General features: G+C 42.7%; 1 protein-coding gene across 2 annotated transcripts in view; it reads left to right on the forward strand.

Annotated features, from left to right (window-relative positions):
- The window catches only part of LOC120063287 (peroxisome proliferator-activated receptor delta-like), a 39,372-nt gene that overhangs the window by 3,497 nt on the left and 13,319 nt on the right, over positions 1–22,556 (forward strand). For both annotated transcript variants that reach the window (XM_039013578.1, XM_039013584.1), the window contains exon 2: positions 18,488–18,954. In XM_039013578.1, coding sequence (XP_038869506.1) covers positions 18,549–18,954 — 406 coding nt within the window. In that variant the 5' untranslated portion in view covers positions 18,488–18,548. The remainder of the gene's footprint in view (positions 1–18,487; positions 18,955–22,556) is intronic.

A 22,556-nucleotide genomic window follows, 5' to 3' on the forward strand; every position in this document is an offset into this window, starting at 1 on the left:
TAGTGCCTTGCGGTCGGAGGCCGAGCAGTTGCTGTACCAGGCAGTGATGCAACCAGTCAGGTTGCTCTCGATGGTGCAGCTGTAGAACCTTTTTGAGGATCTGAGTACCCATGCCAAATATTTTCAGTCTCCTGAGGGAGAATAGGCTTTGTTGTGCCCTCTTCACGACTGTCTTGGTGTGTTTGGACCATGATAGTTTGTTGGTGATGTGGACACCAAGGAACTTGAAGTTCTCAACCTGCTCTACTGCAACCCCATCGATAAGAATGAGGGTGTGCTCGGTCCTCCTTTTCCTGCTGTCCACTCATCTCCTTTGTCTTGATCATGTTGAGGGAGAGGTTGTTGTCCTGGTACCACACGGCCAGGTCTCTGTCCTCCTCCCTATAGGCTGTCTCATCGTTGTTGGTGATCAGGCCTAACACTGTTGTGTCATCGGCAAACTTGATGATGGTGTTGGAGTCGTGCCTAACTGTGCAGTCATGAGTGAACAGGGAGTACAGGAGGGGACTGAGCACCCCTGAGAGGCCCCCGTGTTGATCAGCGTGGTGGATGTGATGTTACCTACTCTTACCACCTGGGGGCGGCCTGTCAGGAAGTCCAGGATCCAGTTGCAGAGGGAGGTGTTTAGTCCCAGGGTCCTTAGCTTAGTGATAAGCTTTGAGTGCACTTTGGTGTTGAACGCTGAGCTGTAGTCAATGAATAGCAGGCCTATACCACATATACCATGCCCCCTCTGGCCTTATTGCTTAAATAATCTATATATGGCAGAGATTGGTTTACCATTGTATGTCTAGATGGGTCAGACCCCCCCCCCCCCCCTGTTGTCAACCAAGGTAGCAACTAGCAAGCAACAGTTGTTTCCCAGCAGTGTCAGTAAGCAGGATTTAAGGGGTCTGTGAATAGTACTCTCCAGAAAGTGTGTTGATCTATCCAATTAGATGCGTAATTGCATCACTCAATTTATTATGGATTTAGTGGTCCTGAAGCAAGGTAAGCAACCATCTGGGTGCATCTCGGTGAGAAGGGTCTCTTAACTTATTAGTTAATTGGACTGTAGAGCTTAGTATTGCTATAAGCATCTAGTCATCCTTTTCGTGGAAGCAATGCTAGAGTTGTTGACTTTGTCATGTCTGGGTTTTTTCTATAAGCAGAAGTTATCCTCAGCCTGTCATTTGGTCATGTCTTTGGCATTTGAGTAGTCATTGTTAACATTTCATATTCATTGCTCATTGGGGAGTGCAGTTTAGTTGCAGTGGCACCACACACACTGACTAGAGCTGTGAGGACACATTGTGTGGTTTCACACCTCATCAGTCTGACAAGGCAGTAACCACTGTGTGAAAGGACATGGACTTGTGGGTTGGCTTGGGCATGTCTGCTGAGGTTGACTTATTCATGCTGCAGTGGGAGCGATTGGCCGCTGCTGCTAAAACGTGGCCATCACTCCCAAGAATGTGATCTAAAAAAAATATACACTAAACAAAAATATAAACTCAACATTTAAAGTCTTGGTCCAATGTTTCATGGTGTCCTGTGGGCACTGATTTGCTGATGTCAAAGTTGTGAACAAAATGCCCCATGGTGGCGTTGGAGTTATGGGCAGGCATAAGCTACAGACAATGAATACAATTGCATTTTAACAATGGCACTTTGAATCCTGAGGCCCATTGTCGTGCCGTTCATCGTCCACCATCACCTCATGTTTCAGCATGATAATGCACAGCCCCATGTCGCGCAAGGATCTGTACACAATTCCTGGAGGCTGAACATGTCTCTGTTCTTCAATCAATCAAATTTATTTATAAAGCCCTTCTTACATCAGCTGATGTCACAAAGTGCTGTACAGAAACCCAGCCTAAAACCCCAAACAGGTGTAGAAGCACAGTGGCTAGGAAAAACTCCCTAGAAAGGCCAGAACTTAGGAAGAAACCTAGAGAGGAACCAGGCTATGAGGGGTGGCCAGTCCTCTTCTGGCTGTGCCGGGTGGAGATTATAACAGAGCATGGCCAAGATGTTCATAGATGACCAGCAGGGTCAAATAATAATAATCACAGTGGTTGTCGAGGGTGCAACAGGTCAGCACCTCAGAAGTAAATGTCAGTTGGCTATTCATAGCCGATCATTCAGAGTATCTCTACCGCTCCTGCTGTCTCTAGAGAGTTGAAAACAGCAGGTCTGGGACAGGTAGCACGTCCGGTGAACAGGTCATTGTTCCATAGCCGCAGGCAGAACAGTTGAAACTGGAGCAGCAGCATGGCCAGGTGGACTGGGGACAGCAAGGAGTCATCAGGCCAGGTAGTCCCGAGGCATGGTGCTAGGGCTCAGGTCCTCAGAGAGAATTAGAAAGCATACTTACATTCACACAGGACACTGGATAAGACAGGAGAAATACTCCAGATATAACAGACTGACCCTAGCCCCCCGACACATAAACTACTGCAGCATAAACACTGGAGGCTGAGACAGGAAGGGTCGGGAGACACTGTGGCCCCGGACGGGGCCAAACAGGCAGGATATAACCCCACCCACTTTGCCAAAGCACAGCCCCCACACCACTAGAGGGATAACTTCAACCACCAACTTACCATCCTGAGACAAGGCCGAGTATAGCCCACAAAGATCTGTTCTTCTATGGCCTGCATACTCACCAGACATGTCACACATTGATCGACGTGAACGATAGCATGTTCCAGTTCCCACCAATATCCAGCAAATTCGCACAGCCATTGAAGAGTCGTACATAATCAACAACCTGATCAACTCTATGTGAAGGAGATGTCACGCTGTGTGAGGCAAATGGTGGTCACACCAGATACTGACTGGTTTTCTGATCCACGACCCTACCTTTTTAAAAGTTATCTTTGACCAACAAATGCATATTTGTATTCCCAGTCATGTGAAATCCATACATTAGGCAATAATTAATTTATTTAAATTGACTGATTTCCTTATGAACTGTAACTCAGTAAAATCTTTGAAATTGTACCATGTTGCGTTCATATTTTTGTTCAGTATAATTGGTAAAAAGTTTTCAGGTAACTTAGATTAAAACCAGATATAAAGTATGAAATAAATATAATGGAGTGAAATATTTTTAGGTAAGATCATCTTTGAGAAGAAAAAGAAACGCACAACTATTTAGGCGAGGTGCTGGCTAGCGGAGTAGAAAACTTGAAAATAAAGGAGAGCCGCACACTCTAGGAGCTCAGATGCAAAAATGTAATTACCAACGTTTCGACAGCCAAGCTGTCTTCATCGGTATAATCACAAACACTGCGGGATGACTCATTTATATAGTGTCAAGACACACAGGTGTCTGTAATCATGGCCAAGAGTGGCCTAATATCATTGGTTAATTCTCAAATATTAAACTGACATGCAAAGAACAGCATACAAAAAACAAATGGATAGCATACGATCATAGATTCATTTTAGACTACACAAGCTTACAAACAATTACAATGGCAAAGTCACAATAATCACAAGAATGGCTTCAGATCAAAGTCTACGTTGAGACCCGAAGGGGGCAAGGGTCTTTAAGTTAAAGAACCAGGCAGCCTCTCGTTTTAACAATAAATTATCAAGGTCACCCCCTCTCCTAGGGAGGGTGACATGTTCGATGCCAATATAACGAAAAGACGAAATCGAGTGGCCTGCCTCCAAAAAGTGGGCCGCAACTGGGTAATTCAAGTTTTTGCACCTAATGGTGCTACGATGCTGTGATCATCTTTGAGAACTATTAACTACCAGAATTAAAACTAGACGGGCATTTTCATCAAAAAGAACCCATGAGCACCAACAGGGGAAGTTCATAGGAGCATATTAAATTGGGTGTGAAATGAAAGCTGAGTCTATATTTTTGGGAAATCTTTCAACCATTTTCCATCTTAAAAATGTGGCATAAGTGAAGGCTTTGATTTCTGTATTAACAGCTGGAAAAGAGGTCTAAGAGAACATCTACCAGAAAGTCCTTTAAAGGTATCAGAAATGCATCAAAACACAATGTTGAAGTAATGAATCCTGCCAACTAATATCAACACTAAAATATCATTTTGGAGAAATTGTTCACCTTTTTTTGAACCTTTTACCAAAAACCCACATATCTTGAAGATATTTTCAAATTTCTCTCCCTCATGAGGGAGAATCTTGAAAGTTCACAGAAGTAACAATTCATGCTAGACCTACCAATTAGTTATAATGATTTTACTGATATCAATTTTGTTTATAAATTATTAAAGGGGTACTTCAGGATTTTGGCAGAGAACCTTTTATCTACTTCCCTAGAGTCCGATGAACTCATGGATACCATTTTTGTCTCTCAGTTCAGTATGAAGGATGTTGGCGGTAGTTTGGCGAGCCAATGTTAACTCGCATTAGCGCAATGACTGGAAGTGTATGGGTATCTGCTAGCATATCCCTTTAAGTAATTAAACTCTTAATTCCGTTACCGAAAAAATTCTGTAACGGAATTACTGCAACTGATTTGGCTACAATTGGATATCATAATAGTCACAAACCACAGTCGGGTCACCCGCTACTGTTCTCCCTTCCACTGCCATACTGTTTTCTTTCTGTTGTCTGGTGGTCAAACCAAGAGTGTTGAAACATTCTGAGTCTGGACATCCTCTGCCTCTCGCCTTCTGTGTCAAACTAAGCATGTAACTGTGTTGACAGTCATTGATCAACAAGTCATTTTGCATGTCGAACAACCCAGGCAATATCAGTAGCCTAGTCAAACTGTGCGCATCACCTTCAGCATTCAAATGTTTGTAAAATGGCTTGCGCAATATTAGGCTTTATTAGTTGTGACAACCAATGTAATTTGCTAGGTTATCAAATGCGCTGTTGAAAATTGTGTTTACTGGAATAAAGTAGCCTAACCAACCGCCTGAGACAGGACTCGCATCCGGCTATATAGCCTACCTGCTGATCGGGGCTTAGGCTACATTACATTTTATTTTGATCAGGTTCACCATCAGCAATAGTTTAGTTTGTTTTGCTTTAAACAATCAGTGTATATGGTAATTTTTTGATGTAATGGGGAAAGTTGATCATTTCATAAGGACAACAATTGCTTCTACCGCACTGCACGGTCAAAGCGGGAGAAAAATAACCTTCCAAATGGTCTAAACCAGGGGTGTCGAACTCATTTTGCCCTGGAGGCCACATTCGGTCTTCAACGATGTCCGGAGGGCCGCACTGAAAATGTATATATTCTTGCTGTCAAAATTAGCAAAAAATAGTCCTCTATCCATTGTTTTTGTTTTTGGAATTTGACAGTCTAGTGATTGTTAGCGACCTGGACAGTCAACAAACTGTAAGAATATAGGTCCGTTATCATTTCTACACAGTTTTGATTTGGTTTTAGTCATTTTAAAGTAGATTGAGTTTGTATTTTTATTGGGTTTTTCATGCTCAACGGTTTCCCGTGTGTATCAAGAATGGTCCACCACCCAAAGGACATGCAGCCAACTTGACACAACTGTGGGAAGCCAACATGGGCCAGCATCCCTGTGGAACGCTTTCAACACCTTGTAGAGTCTGTGAAATAAGTAACGTAGAGATGTGGTCTTAAGGCCAGATATTCAGGAGGCAGAAGGTTCAGGTGCATAAGTGTTGATATTTATATTCACTCTCATTGACTTTTTACACATTGTTACGTTACAGCCTTAAATAGTTTTTTCCCCCATCAATCTACACACAATACCTCATAATGACAAAGGAAAAACAGGTTTTTGGATTTAAAGAAACATTTAAAAAAAAAAATTTAATATGAAATAACATTTACATAAGTATTCAGACCCTTTGCTCAGTACTTGTTGAAGCAGCTTTGGCAGTAATTACAGCCTCGATTCTTGGGTATGACGCTACAAGCTTGGCACACCTGTATTTGGGGAGTTTCCCATTCTCTGCAGATCCTCAAGTTCTGTCAGGTTGGATGGGGAGCGTCGCTGCACAGCTATTTTCACATCTCTCCAGAGATGTTTGATCGGGTTGAAGTCCGGGCTCTGGCTGGGCCACTCAAGGACATTCAGAGACTTGTCCCGAAGCCACTCCTTCGTTGTCTTGACTGTGTGCTTAGGGTCATTGTCTTGTTGGAAGGTGAACCTTGGCCCCAGTCTGAGGTCCTGAGCACTCTGGAGCAGGTTTTCATTAAGGATCTCTCTGTACTTTACTCCGTTCATCTTTCCCTCAATCCTGAGTAGTCTCCCAGTCCCTGCCGCTGAAAAACATCCCCACAGCATGATGGTGCCAGGTTTCCTCCAGACGTGGCACTTGGCATTCAGGCAAACAAGTTAAATCTTGGTTTCATCAGACCAGAGAATCTTGTTTCTCATGTCATGTGCCTTTTACTGAGGAGTGGCTTCCATCTGGCCACTCTACCATAAAAACCTGATTGGTGGAGTGCTGCAGAGATGGTTGTCCTTCTGGAAGGTTCTCCCATCTCCACAGAAGAACTCTGGAGCTCTGTCGAAGTGACCACCAGGTTGTTGGTCACCTCCCTGACCGAGGTCCCTTTCCCCCGGTTGCTCAGTTTGGCCGGGCATCCAGCTCTAGGAAGAGTCTTGGTGGTTCCAAATTTCTTCAATTTAAGAATGATGGAGGCCACTGTATTCTTGGGGACCTTCAATGCTGCAAAAAAATGTTGGTACCCTTCCCCAGATCTGTGCCTCGACACAATCCTGTCTTGGAGCTCTACGGCCAATTCCTTCGACCTCATGACTTGGTTTTGGCTCTGACATGCACTGTGAACTGTGGGACCTTATAGACAGGTGAGTGTGCATTTCCAAATCATGTCCAATCAATTGAATTTATCACACGTGGACTCAATTCAGGTTGTAGAAACATCTCAAGGATGATCAATGGAAACAGACCTGAGCTCAATTTCGAGTCTCATAGCAAAGGGTCTGAATGGTATTATGATATTTCAGTTTTTTTATTTTTAAATATGAAAACATTTCTATAAACCTGTTTCTGCTTTTTCATTATGGGGTATTGTGTGTAGATTAATGAGGAAAAAATATAATTAAAACCGTATTAGAATAAGGCTGTAACGTAACAAAATGTGGAAAAAGTCAAGGGGTCTTAATACTTTCCGAATGCACTGTATATACACAGGACTCTACAGTGTGACAATTTTACTTGCATATGCACATAACTAGTTTTCTGTGTGACCTGGAATTTTAATTTAAGATCACTAGTGTGCCTAAAAAAAATGAAGGATTCTAGCTTTAGAAATTGTGCTCATAAATTTCATCGTGAAATTTCAACTTCAGTTCACAATTGGGGGACAAAAAGCAAACATTGCCCTCCTTATCTGATAGTGGGGTGGTAGATACCCAGTTTCCGTTATGGCTCAGTTCCGGTGCCAAAATATATATATTTTTTTTTCACTCACTCACTGGCCAGTTAATACACCACCCCATTCATAAATGGATCACGTGGCAGTGGTTTACCAAATAAAGTAGGCAGACGGGCATCAAGGCACTCAGTTACTGTTCGATTGAAGGGCAAAACGAGTGACCTAAGTGACTTTGAGCATGGTATGATTGTCGGTGACCGGTGCTCCGGATCCAGTATCTCAGAAACAGCCGCTCTCCTGGGCTTTTCACACGCAACCGTGTCTAGGGTTCACAGAGAATGGTGCGACAAACAAAAAGCATCCAGTCAGCGGCAGTCCTGTGGGCGAAAACAGCTAGTTTATGAGAGGTTGAAGGAGAATAGCAAGAATCGTGCAAGCTAACAGGCGGGCTGCAAACAGACAAATAACGGCGCAGTACAACAGTGGTGTGCAGAACGGCATCTCGGAATACACAACTCTTCGATCCTTGTCACGGATGGGCAATTGCAGCGGAGGGTTCCACTCCTCTCAGCTAAAGCGAGAAGCAGCTCCAGTGGGCACGCGATCACCAACACTGGACAATTGAGGAGTGGAAAAACAGTCTTTAGCATGACAATGAGTTCAGTTTACTTGAGTGGCCCGTGCAGTCCCCAGACCTCTACCCAATAGAGCATCTTTGGGATGAGATGGAAGGGCTGTTCGCAGCATGGAAAATGTAATGTTTATGCAACAAATGTTAGTGCATCGAACTAGGGCTGTAACATTTAAATGAAATTTAAATTTTTATTTTAAGTCACAAAATTACCACCAACTGGTCCCAATCATTATCATAAAGGGAAAAATTACACTTAAACAAATACCGAACGCAAGGATGGTGTAATGTTCGGAGATAGACGTCTTTCAAATTATTTGCCACGGATTTAAAGCGCTCTGCATGTCATCGTTAACAGTTGGAAAAATGGCAGAGCAGGGCAGTGACAGCAGCTAAGTGAAATGCTAACTTTGCAAGCTGGACTTGAGCTACAGTGGCAGTACAGGTGCAATGCTGAAAGTGAGCCACCGTAAGATCCAACCCGTTGCTGGCAGCAGTGCGATAAGGTACAGTTGATATGCAGCCATTGTCAATGGTAGAGGATGTTGGCTTCAATGTTGCCCTAATGGCACGTCTTGGAACAGACTACAAGATGCCATGTCGGGGGAAAAAAACATGACTGTCTGGATGGAGAAATTGTACTTTGATTTCTCTGCAAGTACAAAGCTCGATCTCTCACACCATATGTGTGGTAAGAACATATTATTGGACGTCTATGAACACGCTGTCATACATCACTGCAATGAGCCATCACATTGATGAAAAGTGAGAACATGGAGAGGCACACAGCATATAATCGTTGCTGAGTGGGTGGGGGGGCAGCAGTAAGGTGAGCGCTATCTGGTAGGGTTTCGACTAGATAAATATGACATGAAATCGATCAGAATGCTGAAATCATGTCGGAAAATGTTTTTCCGGAGTGTGACGTAATTTGGAGGACTCAGTAACACGGACTTTTCCCTATAATGTAAACTCTAACACAAATGACTTTAAGCGTATAACTTACATTTCCACAAAATCATTTGCACTCATGACTACTGGTTTTAATTTCATTTTCAGCCGACTTACAAGCAATTACTTTATGTATTTATTGTTAAAAATCAACTTGCAAGATTGCTAAATCTGTCTAGCCTGCTAAAGTTAGCCCTACTAGCCTGCTAACTTTAGCCCTACCAGTAACCTATTTTGCATTGTTAAGTAAATATAATCTCAGTAAATGTTCAAACAATAAACCAAACATTGAAGCCTTATTAGAATCCGCCCCCAAAAATGTATTTTGTTTAAAGTAATAACTACTGATTCCATGCTATTGGTAAAAACAGCTGCGAGATACCTTCCTTTTCTCTGCAACTAAATAAGGATTATTTCTATTTTTAGCTGATATGCGACTGGGTACATTGAAGCAACATACAACATTATCTCAATTTGATATGTTACACCGGCAAGTATAATAATATTTGCCAGGGCATATTAATTATAAATCCTATTATTTCACATGGCGATGTAGGAAGCTAAAAGGTTAGCTAGCTTGCAGTGTTTAGCCAACTTGCTAGCAAGGGAAGACCAGATGAGACTCTTATTTTGCATTCACATCAAATGAGAAGACCACAAGAAAACTTCTGTCACCCCCCCTGGTGAATTTTGCTGTTTGCGAGTCTGGATCAGTGAGGTATCATGTTACCGAAAGATGGACTTTCCTCTAAAACGTGACCATCAGCTCACGCACGTGCATAGATCTACGCACGCTAAGTGTGTGGAAACTTAAAGCAGGATATAATGTCAGTGCTATGGTCTGTCCGCATTGATTCCAACTCTTTTCAATAATTTACAATTGGGCTTTGGCCTATATTTTGTCTTCAAATGTCATGTGTGGAGGAGTAAGATTTAGGCTACACAATGTTTTCATTGTTTAGAAAACCAGGAGCAAGGCTGTGTGTTGCTGCCGAAGCATAGCATAAGGCCTAGTTGAAGTTGATGGGCTAGTATTTTGTATTTCGCAAGGATGTTGCACAAACTTCTAGAACTTCAGTGTTTTGGGAGTACGAAGATGTATCTGTCTATATGGACACTAAACCTGGTTGATTCTTTCTTTCTTAAGCAACACACCAAAAAAACTCGGTATCGGCTGCCTTCAGAGACAGATGACTTAAGCTTAAATTTCCACTCCGGTGACTTTTCCCAAAGATATCAAGAGCATTTAGACTTGTCCCCCACCCACAACCTGTCAAACTAATTTTCACATTTTCACATTTCCCTAGTATAAGCATTTCTGAAAGTGATAATTTTGACTCTTATGACAGAGTATCAATGTAAACCAGTCCATTCATACTTTGTATAACAGAAACCCATAACCTAGATTGCAAATTAACCCATGAATATAGAATGTGTAGACTTGACTGATGTATACCACTGTGGTGGCAATTATATCTTTGGGGTAATAGACGCAGGTAAGAACTTTCCAAATTTGTCCATCTAGGCCTATAGTAGGCTAATCCCCAACCATTCAAAGTCGCTGGCCATTTGAAATGCTTATAGTTGATGAAGAGCTCCATAGAGTCCACCTAGGGCATATTCACCTCATTTTAAAATAATCCCTCTGGTCTTTCACAATGTGTGTTTATCACTAATCTGGGTCGGAGGTGAATGGTCATCCCATTCAGTGGGCACAGGGAGGAGCACCAGTTCATCTGGTCTGTTTTCACTGGAGAAGGGGGAGGTGCATACAGGAGCTGGGTGGAGAGAAGGGAGTGGAGAGGGGATGGGGGGGGGGGGGGGGGGGGGGTGAAAGGGCATTCATAGGATAGAGTTTGTGCAGTGGAGAGAAATTCACAATATCAACCACTCAGAGAATTCAACAAAGCAGAGACCTGTTGGGATGCTTGTACAATTCAACCCTACCTTTCTCCTCCCTTGAAGCAATCCCAGATCTCTGAGCGAGTGTTATTGGGGAAAGTATTGAGGTGGACATTTCTCCAATCACATAGGTCGGTGATTCCATCCAGGAAGTTAGGATGAATTTTATAAGTGTTGAAACAGTCCAGTCCCAGGGAACAAGACTAACTACGAGGCAACTCTGACCTTGACTGGCTCTATTGTTTTAAAGGCTGTTGCCAGCAGGTCCCAATTATGTCTAATCCACTGGCTTCTTCTCCTCATCACCTGTCCTTCCTTTTCTTATGTCCTCTCCTTCATGATCACTGGTCTAAAATAACATAACAAAACATGATAAACTAAGGCATAGGGCTTGTTTGGACACTTATAAAATGCATCCCTCATTCCTGAGCTAATGATTGAACACAATTTCCTTCACCAATCCGGTCATATCAGATCATCAGTGACTGATTATCTCTAAGAAAGGAAGGATTCGCTGTCTTGTGAAGAGAAGGTGACAAGGAAAGGAACCTGTTTAAAAGCATTGGGACACATCCATCTACTTCCCTCTCCATCCTTCCTTCCCTCTCTCCTGTCAGTTTTTTGGCTCTAAGTCCAGCTCGTAGATTAACTATGACGCAGCCAGCCTCAATCATTCCTGCCTAAGCTGCTCTTATTTAACACTGGGAAATGAATACGTTCTTTGCTTTGTCTTAATCGCACCAAAGCTGGGGACTGTTGGGAAAGATTTTAGAAGTTTAGCATTATGAGCCACTGCCAAGGGCTCCGGGCGGTGCGGCTCGTCTAGTCAGTCATTGATTCGTCAGAGAATGGGTTCTCTTTGATCTTGTCACTGTTATGTATCGGAGTTCAGCCAATGGGCTTTGTTTCGCTAAGTGTTCAGAAATTGAGATTTGATGACGTAACTAGTTTGAATTCAGAATGGGTTGTTTGACTCATGCACACTTATACTTGCGAAATACTGTTATTAGGAGAACTCAGACTTTGGAACGAAATGTTACCCATTCGCATCTCATATGTTTGCCTGACTACAATATTTTATTTTGATACGTTAATAAATACATTGTTAATTGTGGCATGTTTACCTGCCTACAATACCCACTGTAGTGTGCATAGATTGCAAGCCCATAGTAAGTCAATAAGGCTAAATGGCTAGCTAGCCACAAAGAATTGACAGCTAATCATTTACCTGGCATAACATTAGTTTAAGGTCGTTTTTGCTTGTTAACTTTTCATTGCTACCCATCCCGGATCCGGGAGCATCCTCATCAAAAAAGCTGACTAGCATAGCCTAGCCTAACGCGACAGGGATATCATATAATATAATTTTCATGAAATCACAAGTCCAATACAGCAAATGAAAGATAAACATCTTGTGAATCCAGCCATTTCCGATTTTTAAAATGTTTTACAGCGAAAACACTATGTATTTCTATTAGCTAACCACAATAGCAAAATACTCAACCGCATATTTTCACCATTTTTCTACCGCATAGGTAGCTATCACAAAACCGACCAAATAGAGAGATAATTACTCACTAACCAAGAAACAACTTCATCAGATGACAGTCTTATAACATGTTATACAATAAATGTATGTTTTGTTCGAAAATGTGCATATTTGAGGTATAAATCATAGTTTTACATTGCAGCTACCATCAAAAATATCACCAAAGCAGCCAGAATAATTACAGAGAGCAACGTGAAATACCTAAATACTCATCATAAAACATTTATGAAAAATACATGGTGTACCGCAAATGAAAGATAAACATCTTGTGAATCCAGCCAATATTTCTGATTTTTTTTTTTAAGTGTTTTACAGCAAACACAATATAGCATTATATTACCACAATAGCCAAACACACAAATGCATTTATTAGCAGCAAAAGGTAGCGATCGCAAAAACCAGCAAAAGATATCAAATTAATCACTAACCTTGACAAACTTCATCAGATGACAGTCTTATAACATCAGGTTATACAATACACTTATGTTTTGTTCGAAAATTTGCATATTTAGAGCTGCAAACCGTGGTTATACATTGTGAATATGTAGCATCGATTCACCAAATTGTCCAGAGCTATTTTGGACACTCACCTAATCTGACCAAAGAACTCATCATAAAATTTACTAAAAAATACATGTTGGACAGCAAATGAAAGATACACTAGTTCTTAATGCAACCGCCGTGTTAGATTTTTAAAAATAACTTTACCATAACAAACAGCTTACGTTATAGCGAGACAGCGCCCGCCAAAACGCGAATAATAGGACTCAACATTTTCCACAGAAATACGAAATAACATCATAAATTGTTCTTACTTTTGCTGAGCTTCCATCAGAATCTTGTACAAGGAGTCCTTTGTCCAGAATAAATCGTTGTTTGGTTTTAGAATGTCCTTCTCTCCTGTCGAATTCGCTCCACAAGGCTAGCCAATGTTGATGACGTTCCCAATTTCTCTCGACGCAGAGAACGGAGAACTCCAAAAGTCCCATTAAACGTTGAATAAACTGATGAAACTCGGTTGAAAAAACCTACTTTATGATGTTTTTCTAATATTTATCAAATAAAAACAAAGCCGGAGATATTAGCCGTGTATACCGAACGCTTATAAGACAATAGGGAGGTGCTTCCCGCGCCTAGGTAGAGAAAGGAAATTCTGGACACGTCATTCCAAGAGCTCTTGTTCGACCTCAGATCAAGCTAGACACCCCATTCCACCTTCCACTGCCTGTTGACATCTAGTGAAAGGCGTATGCAGTGCATGCATATCCATAAATATAAGGCAATTCAATAGGCAGGCCCTGGAACAGAGCATCGTTTTCAGATTTTTCACTTAAAATGAGTTCTGTTTTACTCACAGATATAATTCAAACAGTTTTAGAAACTTGAGTGTTTTCTATCCAATAGTAATAATAATATGCATATTGTACGATCTAGAATAGAGTACGAGGCAGTTTAATTTGGGCACGATTTTTTCCAAAGTGGAAACAGCGCCCCCATATTGACAAGAAGTTAAACTAGCTAGATTATTATGATTCACACATAGCTAGCTGATAGTTATGAAGATACAGATGACCAGATTACATTAACAAACCTGTATTGCCATTAGCCTGTCAGGCAACAGATTGAGTGAATAGGCAGTAACGTTACAGGGCATAGTTTTACTAAGGTTACTCTCGTTTCCCGACTCCCGCCCTTTCACTAACTTTTTGTTTTGTTTTTTTGACGGAGTGGATGGCTACCAGTGGTGACTGTGTGATATCATCAGCAAACCACAACTGATCACCTGAAGTCATTGTGAAGACCCCACAAGCGATGCCTACACTGACCGTGCAACGACATAAGCCTTCAGTGCTTCCTTCCGCCATCTAGCTGCTCTCCTCCTGGATCGATATTCTTTTAGCTGTTGGTTCCGTGTATCGTCCGGATGTTTATTGGTAGCGTAGCTAGTACTAGGGCCGGGACAATATCAGTATCGTTATATACACTGCTCAAAAAAATAAAGGGAACACTTAAACAACGCAATGTAACTCCAAGTCAATCACACTTCTGTGAAATCAAACTGTCCACTTAGGAAGCAACACTGATTGACATTAAATTTCACATGCTGTTGTGCAAATGGAATAGACAAAAGGTGGAAATTATAGGCAATTAGCAAGACACCCCCAATAAAGGAGTGGTTCTGCAGGTGGTGACCACAGACCACTTCTCAGTTCCTATGCTTCCTGGCTGATGTTTTGGTCACTTTTGAATGCTGGCGGTGCTTTCACTCTAGTGGTAGCATGAGACGGAGTCTACAACCCACACAAGTGGCTCAGGTAGTGCAGCTCATCCAAGATGGCACATCAATGCGAGCTGGACAAGTAGTGTCCAGAGCATGGAGGCGCTACCAGGAGACAGGCCGTAGGAGGGCAACAACCCAGCAGCAGGACCGCTACCTTCGCCTTTGTGCAAGGAGGAGCACTGCCAGAGCCCTGCAAAATGACCTCCAGCAGGCCACAAATGTGCATCTCTTTGTGTTTTGTTTCCTTGCCACGATACTAATAAGTATCGCAATACTGGTATCGTCCCAGCCCTATTTAGTACCAGGTTATATTGTAGAGCTGGGTGATAAAAATAATCTGATTAAAGACTTTAGCCATAAATTACGCTAAATATTTTTGGGGGAGGTGCTAGAACTGGCCGATTTATGGACAACTAATATTGGGATATAGGTAAATATTTTGCTGAATAACAATAAATGCAGATTATTTCTATTTTTAATGCACTGTTATTTTACATTAGCAGCAGACAATTATTTTCCAGTGCCAAGTAAGACAACTGAGATGGTAGCCTATGATTAAAAAAGTAAGCTATTTCATATAACACATCCAGGGAATTTATATTTTGATGTGCAACCTGTCAAACTAGGATCTAGAGTTATAGGATCTAGAATTCCTTTTCAGAGAATTTGCAGACATCTTTGTGCATATTGGCCTATAGGCTATTATGGTTGCCCGAACAGGCAAGTGAAATTTTGTCTTGGCAACATAATTTGCTTTCACTCTAGTGTTTCATTTGTACATGTGTATTTAAGGGGCACAACAAAAAAGAAACCAAGCCAAGCATCACACAGTTCTTCTCCCTAAATTCCCTTTCCCCTCCGTGTCCCATTCACTCAATTGTGTTCCGACTGCTCCCTTCACACACACGTGCTGAGTGCGCACACAAACTCCCGTTAGGCCAACAGAAATAAATGCCTATAAAATGGGATAGGATATACAAGCTACATTCCTTGCCAAATTCTGTATCAAAAATTCGAAATGGAAAATTTTGGGATTTTGAAGTAGGTCAATATGTTTTCCAACAATGAGCTGCAGTTTTCAAATAATTGCGTCCAGTCTATTTTTCGATTAAGCTACCTTGTGAACGGCTAGTGCCTTTTAGAATTGGTTAGACTGGGCTATAACCCCCCTAAACATAGACAGGTTCCACACTGAAAATATGCAAAACCTTGATATAGACAGTGTCATTAAGCATATGCCTACTCACCAAACGGATGTCGCTGCCGGAATTATTCACCATGCAGTGTTCAATATGGAATTGTTCATTCATTTTGAAAATTACAAAGAACAGGCAGAATAAACGAAATCCAATATTTTGTATATTGAAAAGATAACCTATTGTGGTTTGTAACCCTGAAAGAATTGTCTTTCAACTCGCCAAATTGAACCCCGTTTCAAATGATTACTCTTGGATAATAACTGAGGCACAAAATGCGCATCACTTCTCGCTGGCAACTTTTTTCATTTGGAAAAATATATTTTTTTCTGTAAGTTTTTATTTTTTTTAACTATAAAATGGGTGTCTGTTATGGCTAGAGAAATAAGAGCATCTGTCAAATTAACAAAACGAGGATATGCCATTGCACAGCCATTGGCTTCTACAAGCGAGTGCCACTGCTGAGGTTACTGCGTTTTTAAGATTGTGTTCCACGATATAATAGAACCAGTTGATATTATGCCTTCAATAAATGTATCTTAATTGGCACTTGCTTTTTTATTGACTGAATATACACAGTGTCCTGTTTTTGGTACACCACCCCATTCAAGAAAATGGTTTGCTCCTACAGCAAGTGAGTCATGTGGCTTGGGCTTGCTATATAAAGCCGGCAGACAGGCATTTGGTTACTGTTCGATTGAAAGTTAGAGTGGGCCTAAGTGACTTTGAGCGTGGTTTGATCATCGGTTCCAGGTGCTCCAGATCCAGAATCTCAAAAACATCTGCCCTCCTGGGCTTTTCCCGCACAACATTGTCTAGGGTTTTACCAAGAATGGATGTTGTTGTTTTTTTTTTGTCGCACCAGTCAGCGGCAGTCCTGTGGGCGAAAACAGCTCGTTGATGAGAAAGGTCGAAGGAGAATGGCAGCAATCGTGCAAGCTAACAGGCGGGCCACAAACAGACAAATAATGGCGCAGTGGTGTGCAGAATGGCATCTTGGAACGCAGAACTTGTCGATCCTTTTCACAGATTTTATTTTTATTGAACCTTTATTTAACTAGGCAACACAGTTAAGAACACATTCTTATTTACAATGACGGCCTACCGTGGAACAGTGGGTTTAACTGCCTTGTTCAGGGGCAGAACGACAGATTATTTTATCTTGTCAGCTCGGGGATTCGATCCAGCAACCTTTCGGTTACTGGCCCAACGCTCTAACCACTAGGCTACCTGCCGCCCCAGATGGGCTATTGCAGCAGACAACCACACTGGGTTCCACTCCTATCAGCTAAAAACAAGAAGCGGCTCCAGCGGGCACACGGTCACCAACACTGAACAATTGAGAAGTGGAAAAATATCACCAGGTTTTACAAATCCTGGTTTCTGTTGCGTCACACTAATGGCAGTCAGGATTTGCCATAAGCATCACGAGTCCATGGACCCAGCCGGCCTGATGCAGGCTGCTGGTGGTGATGTGCTGGTGTGGGGAGTGTTCTCCTGGCACACGTTAGGTCCCTTGATACCAACTGAAGCATCGGCCGTTTCTGACACCTTGTAAAATCCGTGCCTCAGAGAATTCAGGCTGTTCTGTAGTGTGTATGTTGTACGAAGCGGAGGCGTTTTTAAATTCCATGTCTTTAGGGTATTCTCTCTTCCCTCTTCTAAACGCACCAGACTGATAAACTTGGTGATCCCCCATGAAATCAGCCCTACAGTCTGTTCCCTTGAACCCTATTTCTACTTGGCAGACACACACACACACAAACAGCCACCCAAGGCCAGTGGGGGAAAGTGCATGGCTGTTCAGCAGAAAGTGGGGAATGTGGGGAAAGGTCAGTGGCGCTGGCTGATCCCAAGAGCAGATCGTCCCTACACACACACGCAGCACGCAGAGCGTCTTCAGCTCAGACAACACCAAACACCCAGACCTTGGGCTCTCCCTCCCAACAACAGGTGTCTGTAGAAAAACACCAGCCTTGCCTGCCCCATGGCCCACACGTGCTGGGACCTGGAGGCTAGCCTACTCTGTGTATGTGTGTTTTTTCTCATGCATACACTCACTCTCCTCCCTCTGGCACACAAAGACGCAGAAGTTACACTGCGTGTGTGTCGGTGCATTATTTTTTTGTTGCATACTTCTCTATTTCCCCCCCCCATTTTTTCCACTCTCTCTGTTAGTGGTTAGCTGGATCAATTACAGTTGTTTAGAGTCTAACAGCTGGCGCTCATCTGCAGCAGGCCAACTCCAGGCCCGCATCGGAGACCTCTAACCTGGCCCATATGCTGTGTCACTGTGGGGAGGCTCTTTCTGGTTTGGAGGTGCACTGGGTGAGGCTGTCTCAGCTGTGGAGGGACCTGTTGAATGGGACCAGGTCAAAGCTTCTTATGACAAGTGTTTCCAGAAGAGACTGTGCCTGTTACACTTTTACATGGAAGCCTTTCATTATATCTCCAGTTAAAACAACGTTGAGAAGTGTTTCATGGATCTAATTGGATGTCTCGATTTGTAAAAGGCATTCCGATTGAATGGTCACTGTATTCTGTGAGAACCGCTCCGATTGGTTGCAACACACCAATGTATCCTCCTGAACCACCACCAATTTGGAATAAATCATTCCTGTAACCAATCTGTAACAGATCTGTACTAACTGGCTGTTCCACTCCTCACCAACAGGGCGGGAATGGTGACACCATGACCGAGGGTGGCTGAGAGTCAGGGGAAGCCACACAGCGCCATGGAGGGCACCAGGGCCACCATCTTGGCGCCGGTCAGAAGCGACGTCTCTCGACGGGATCGGAAGCGGCGTGTCGGGGGTCCTGTAAGGAAGGGGGGTGTCTGCCAGAACAGGACCGCCTCCCCACATGGGGAGTGCACCTCGGACGGAGAGAGGGAGCCGGAGTCAGCCTTGAAGGAACTGAAACCAAACCCGCTGTCGAAGGGGCTGGGCAAATGGGATACTGAGGGGGAGCGAGGAGCGGAGGTGTCGCCTGAGGGGGAGGACGTCCTTTGCTCCTGGGAAATGGATTCTCAGGACGAGGAGGCGCAGCAGCAAGAGAAAGAGGAGGAGAAACAGAAGGGGAGTAGTAACAGCCACAGCACCTCCAATACGGATAGTCCTGCCCCCTCCAGCAGCTGCACAGGTGAGAGAGACGCACACACTCCCTCACACTCACACAACTGGAATCTCCACTGTGGACAGTATCATAACTTCGATAGCTTTGTACTAGTTGAATATTATTAGTGAAATGTGTGTGCTACGTCTGTGTTGATCAGCCAGTGACGGGGCTGTTCTTATAGTATGAACACACAGCATCACCTTTCACTCCTCACACAATAAATTCCCTTTGACGTTTACTTTTAGACATGGCTCCTATAACTAGTGAGTCCCCTCGTTGACTTGAAAGAACTGTGTTCCAATCTAGAACTCAGTATTCTGATCTATACTGAACAAAAATATAAACACAACATGTAAAGTTCTGAAATAAAAGATCGTACAAATATTCCATATGCACAAAAAGCTTATTTCTCTCAAATTTAGTGCACATATTTGTTTACTTCCCTGTTAGTGAGCAATAAAGACAACTCTAAAACATGCAGTTTTGTCACACAACACAATGCCACAGATGTCTGAAGTTTTGAGGGAGCGTGCAATTGTAGTGCAACTGACGGCAGGAATGTTCACCAGAGCTGTTGCCAGAGAATTGAATGTTAATTTCTCTACCATAAGCCGCCTCCAATGTCGTTTTAGAGAATTGGTGGTACGTCCAACCGGCCTTACAACCACAGACCACGTGTAACTACGCCAGCCCAAGACCTCCACATCCCGCTTCTTCACCTGCAGGATCGTCTAAAACAAGCCGCCCAGACAGCTGATGACACTGTGGGTTTGCACAACCAAAAAATTTATGCACGAACTGTCAGAAATTGTCTCAGGGAAGCTCATCTGCATGCTCGCCGTCCTCACCAGGGTCTTGACCTGACTGCAGTTTGGTGTTGTAACTGACTTCAGTGGGCAAATGCTCACCTTTGATGGCAACTGGCACGCTGAAGAAGTGTGCTCTTTACGGATTAATCCCGGTTTCAACTATACCGGGCAGATGGCGTCATGTGTGCGAGCGGTTTGCTGATGCCAACGTTGTGAACAGAGTGCCCCATGGTGCCAGTGCGGTTCTGGTATGGGCAGGCATACGCTATGTACATCGATTAAAATTGCATTTTATCAATGGCAATTTGAATCCATTGTCGTGCCGTTCATCGTCCACAATCACCTCATGTTTCAGCATGATAGTGCTCAGCCCCATGTTGCAATGATTTGTACACAATTCCTGGAAGCTGAAAATATACCAGTTCTTCAATGGTCTGCATACTCAGCAGACATGTCACACATTGAGCATGTTTGGGATGCTCTGGATTGAGCTGTACGACACGGTGTTCCAGTTCCCGCCAATATCCAGCAACTTCGCACAGTCATTCCACAGGCCACAATCAACAACCTGATCGCAGCATGAGGCAAATGGTGGTCACACCAGATACTGACTTGTTTTCTGATCCACACCCCTACTTTCTTTAAAAAAAGTTATCTGTGGCCAATTCCCAGTCATGTGAAATCCATAGATTAGGGCCTAATTAATTAATTTAAAATGACGGATTTCCTTATGAACTGTAACTCAGTAAAATCTTTGAAATTGTTGCAAGTTGCGTTTATTTTTGTTCAGTGTAGCACTGTGTTCTGATCTAGAACTTAGTCATGATGGGGCGGGGGGATCAATACAGTTACGTATTGGGATATTATTTTTGACGATATAGCAATATAATTTTTGGTCTAGTTTGCTGTACTTGCACCAAAACTGCAGTATTTTTCATTCATAGTTTATTTTCTACCTTAAAAAAAAAATAGGGAGCTAATTTGTGTTCAGCACCTATTTCCATGACTAATGGTGGTCTCTTGTCCCGCTGCAGCATACATGAGAAATATGTTTGGAACATCAAATAGCATATATAAAATTTTATATTTTAAAACTGCAAAATATTCTCTCACCTACATAGCAAAATGTGTAGAATTGCAGGAAATTCACTTTAAAATGGCAAAAAGTGTATCTCGGTTCCAAGGAGAAATTCTGAGAATTGCAGGAAATTTGGCTTAAACATTTGAAAATGAACACACACAACCCCAAGATGATGGCCTCTAAATGTTTTACTTATTTTAATTTCCGTGCCCATTGCCACACCCACCACCTAAGCCCCCTAAACCCTGGATAATATCATACCATGAGGAAAATATTTATCTATATAAAAACAACAAAATATATCAAAAAGAATATCGTACCATGAGGTCTCTGGCAATTCACAGCCCTAGAACTCTGTGGTCGGATCTCACACACACACACTTTCACACAAGACAGTAGCAGCAGCGTATGTGGTATCTATCCTGTTGCCTACTCACTTTACACCTACCTACACTAAGTGTACAAAACATTAAGAACACCTTCCTAGTATAGAGTTGCACTCAATCCTTTTGCCCTCAGAAAAGCCTTAATTTGTCAAGGCATGGACTCTAAGGCGTTGAAAGCATTCCACAGAGATGCTGGCCATGTTGACTTTAATGCTTCCCACAGTTGTCAAGATGGCTGGATGTTCTTTGGGTGGTGGACCGTTCTTGATACACATAGGAAATTGTTGAGTGTGAAGAACACAGCAGTGTTCCTGTTCTTGACACACAAACCAGTGCACCTGGCATCCTACTACCATGCCCCGTTCAATGGCACTTATTTTGTGTTGCTCATTCACCCTCTGAATGGCACACATACGTTACAGTTCAAAAGTTTGGGGTCACTTAGAAATGTCCTTGTTTTCCATGATGACATACTTGAAATGAGTGTCAAAATGAATAGGAAATATAGTCAAGACGTTGACAATGTTATAAATAATGATTTTTAATTTAAATAATAATTGTGTTCTTCAAACTTTGCTTTCGTCAAAGAATCCTCCATTTGCAGCAATTACAGCCTTGCAGACCTTTGGCATTCTAGTTGTCATTTTGTTGAGGTAATCTGAATGGATTTCACCCCATGCTTCCTGAAGCACCTCCCACAAGTTGGATTGGCTTGATGGGCACTTCTTACATACCATATGGTCAAGCTGCTCCCACAACAGCTCAATAGCTCAATCGGGTTGAGATCCGGTGACTGTGCTGGCCACTCCATAATAGACAGAATATCAGCTGACTGCTTCTTCCCTAAATAGTTCTTGCATAGTTTGGAGCTGTGCTTTGGGTCATTATCCTGTTGTAGGAGGAAATTGTAGTGATAGCCTTCCTATCGCTCCATTCCTATCATTCCTGTCACTCCTCAAGATCCCTTTTACCCTGTACAAATCTCCCTTTACCACCACCAAAGCACCCCCAGACCATCACATTGCCTCCACCATGCTTGACATCTTCATTTTTTCTGTCTCACGAATGTTCTTCTTTGTGATCCGAACACCTCAAACTTAGTTTTGTCTGTCCATAACACTTTTTTCCAATCTTCCTTGGTCCAGTGTCTGTTCTTTTGACCATCTTAATCTTTGCTTTTTATTGGCCAGTCTGAGATGTGGCTTTTTCTTTGCAACTCTGCCTAGAAGGCCAGCATCCCGGAGTCGCCTCTTCACTGTTGACGTTGAGACTGGTGTTTTGCGGGTACTATTTAATGAAGCTGCCAATTGAAGACTTGTGAGAGGCATCTGTTTCTCAAACTAGACACTC

The sequence above is a fragment of the Salvelinus namaycush genome, chromosome 2 (assembly GCF_016432855.1).
Source record: "Salvelinus namaycush isolate Seneca chromosome 2, SaNama_1.0, whole genome shotgun sequence".
Taxonomy (NCBI): domain Eukaryota; kingdom Metazoa; phylum Chordata; class Actinopteri; order Salmoniformes; family Salmonidae; genus Salvelinus; species Salvelinus namaycush.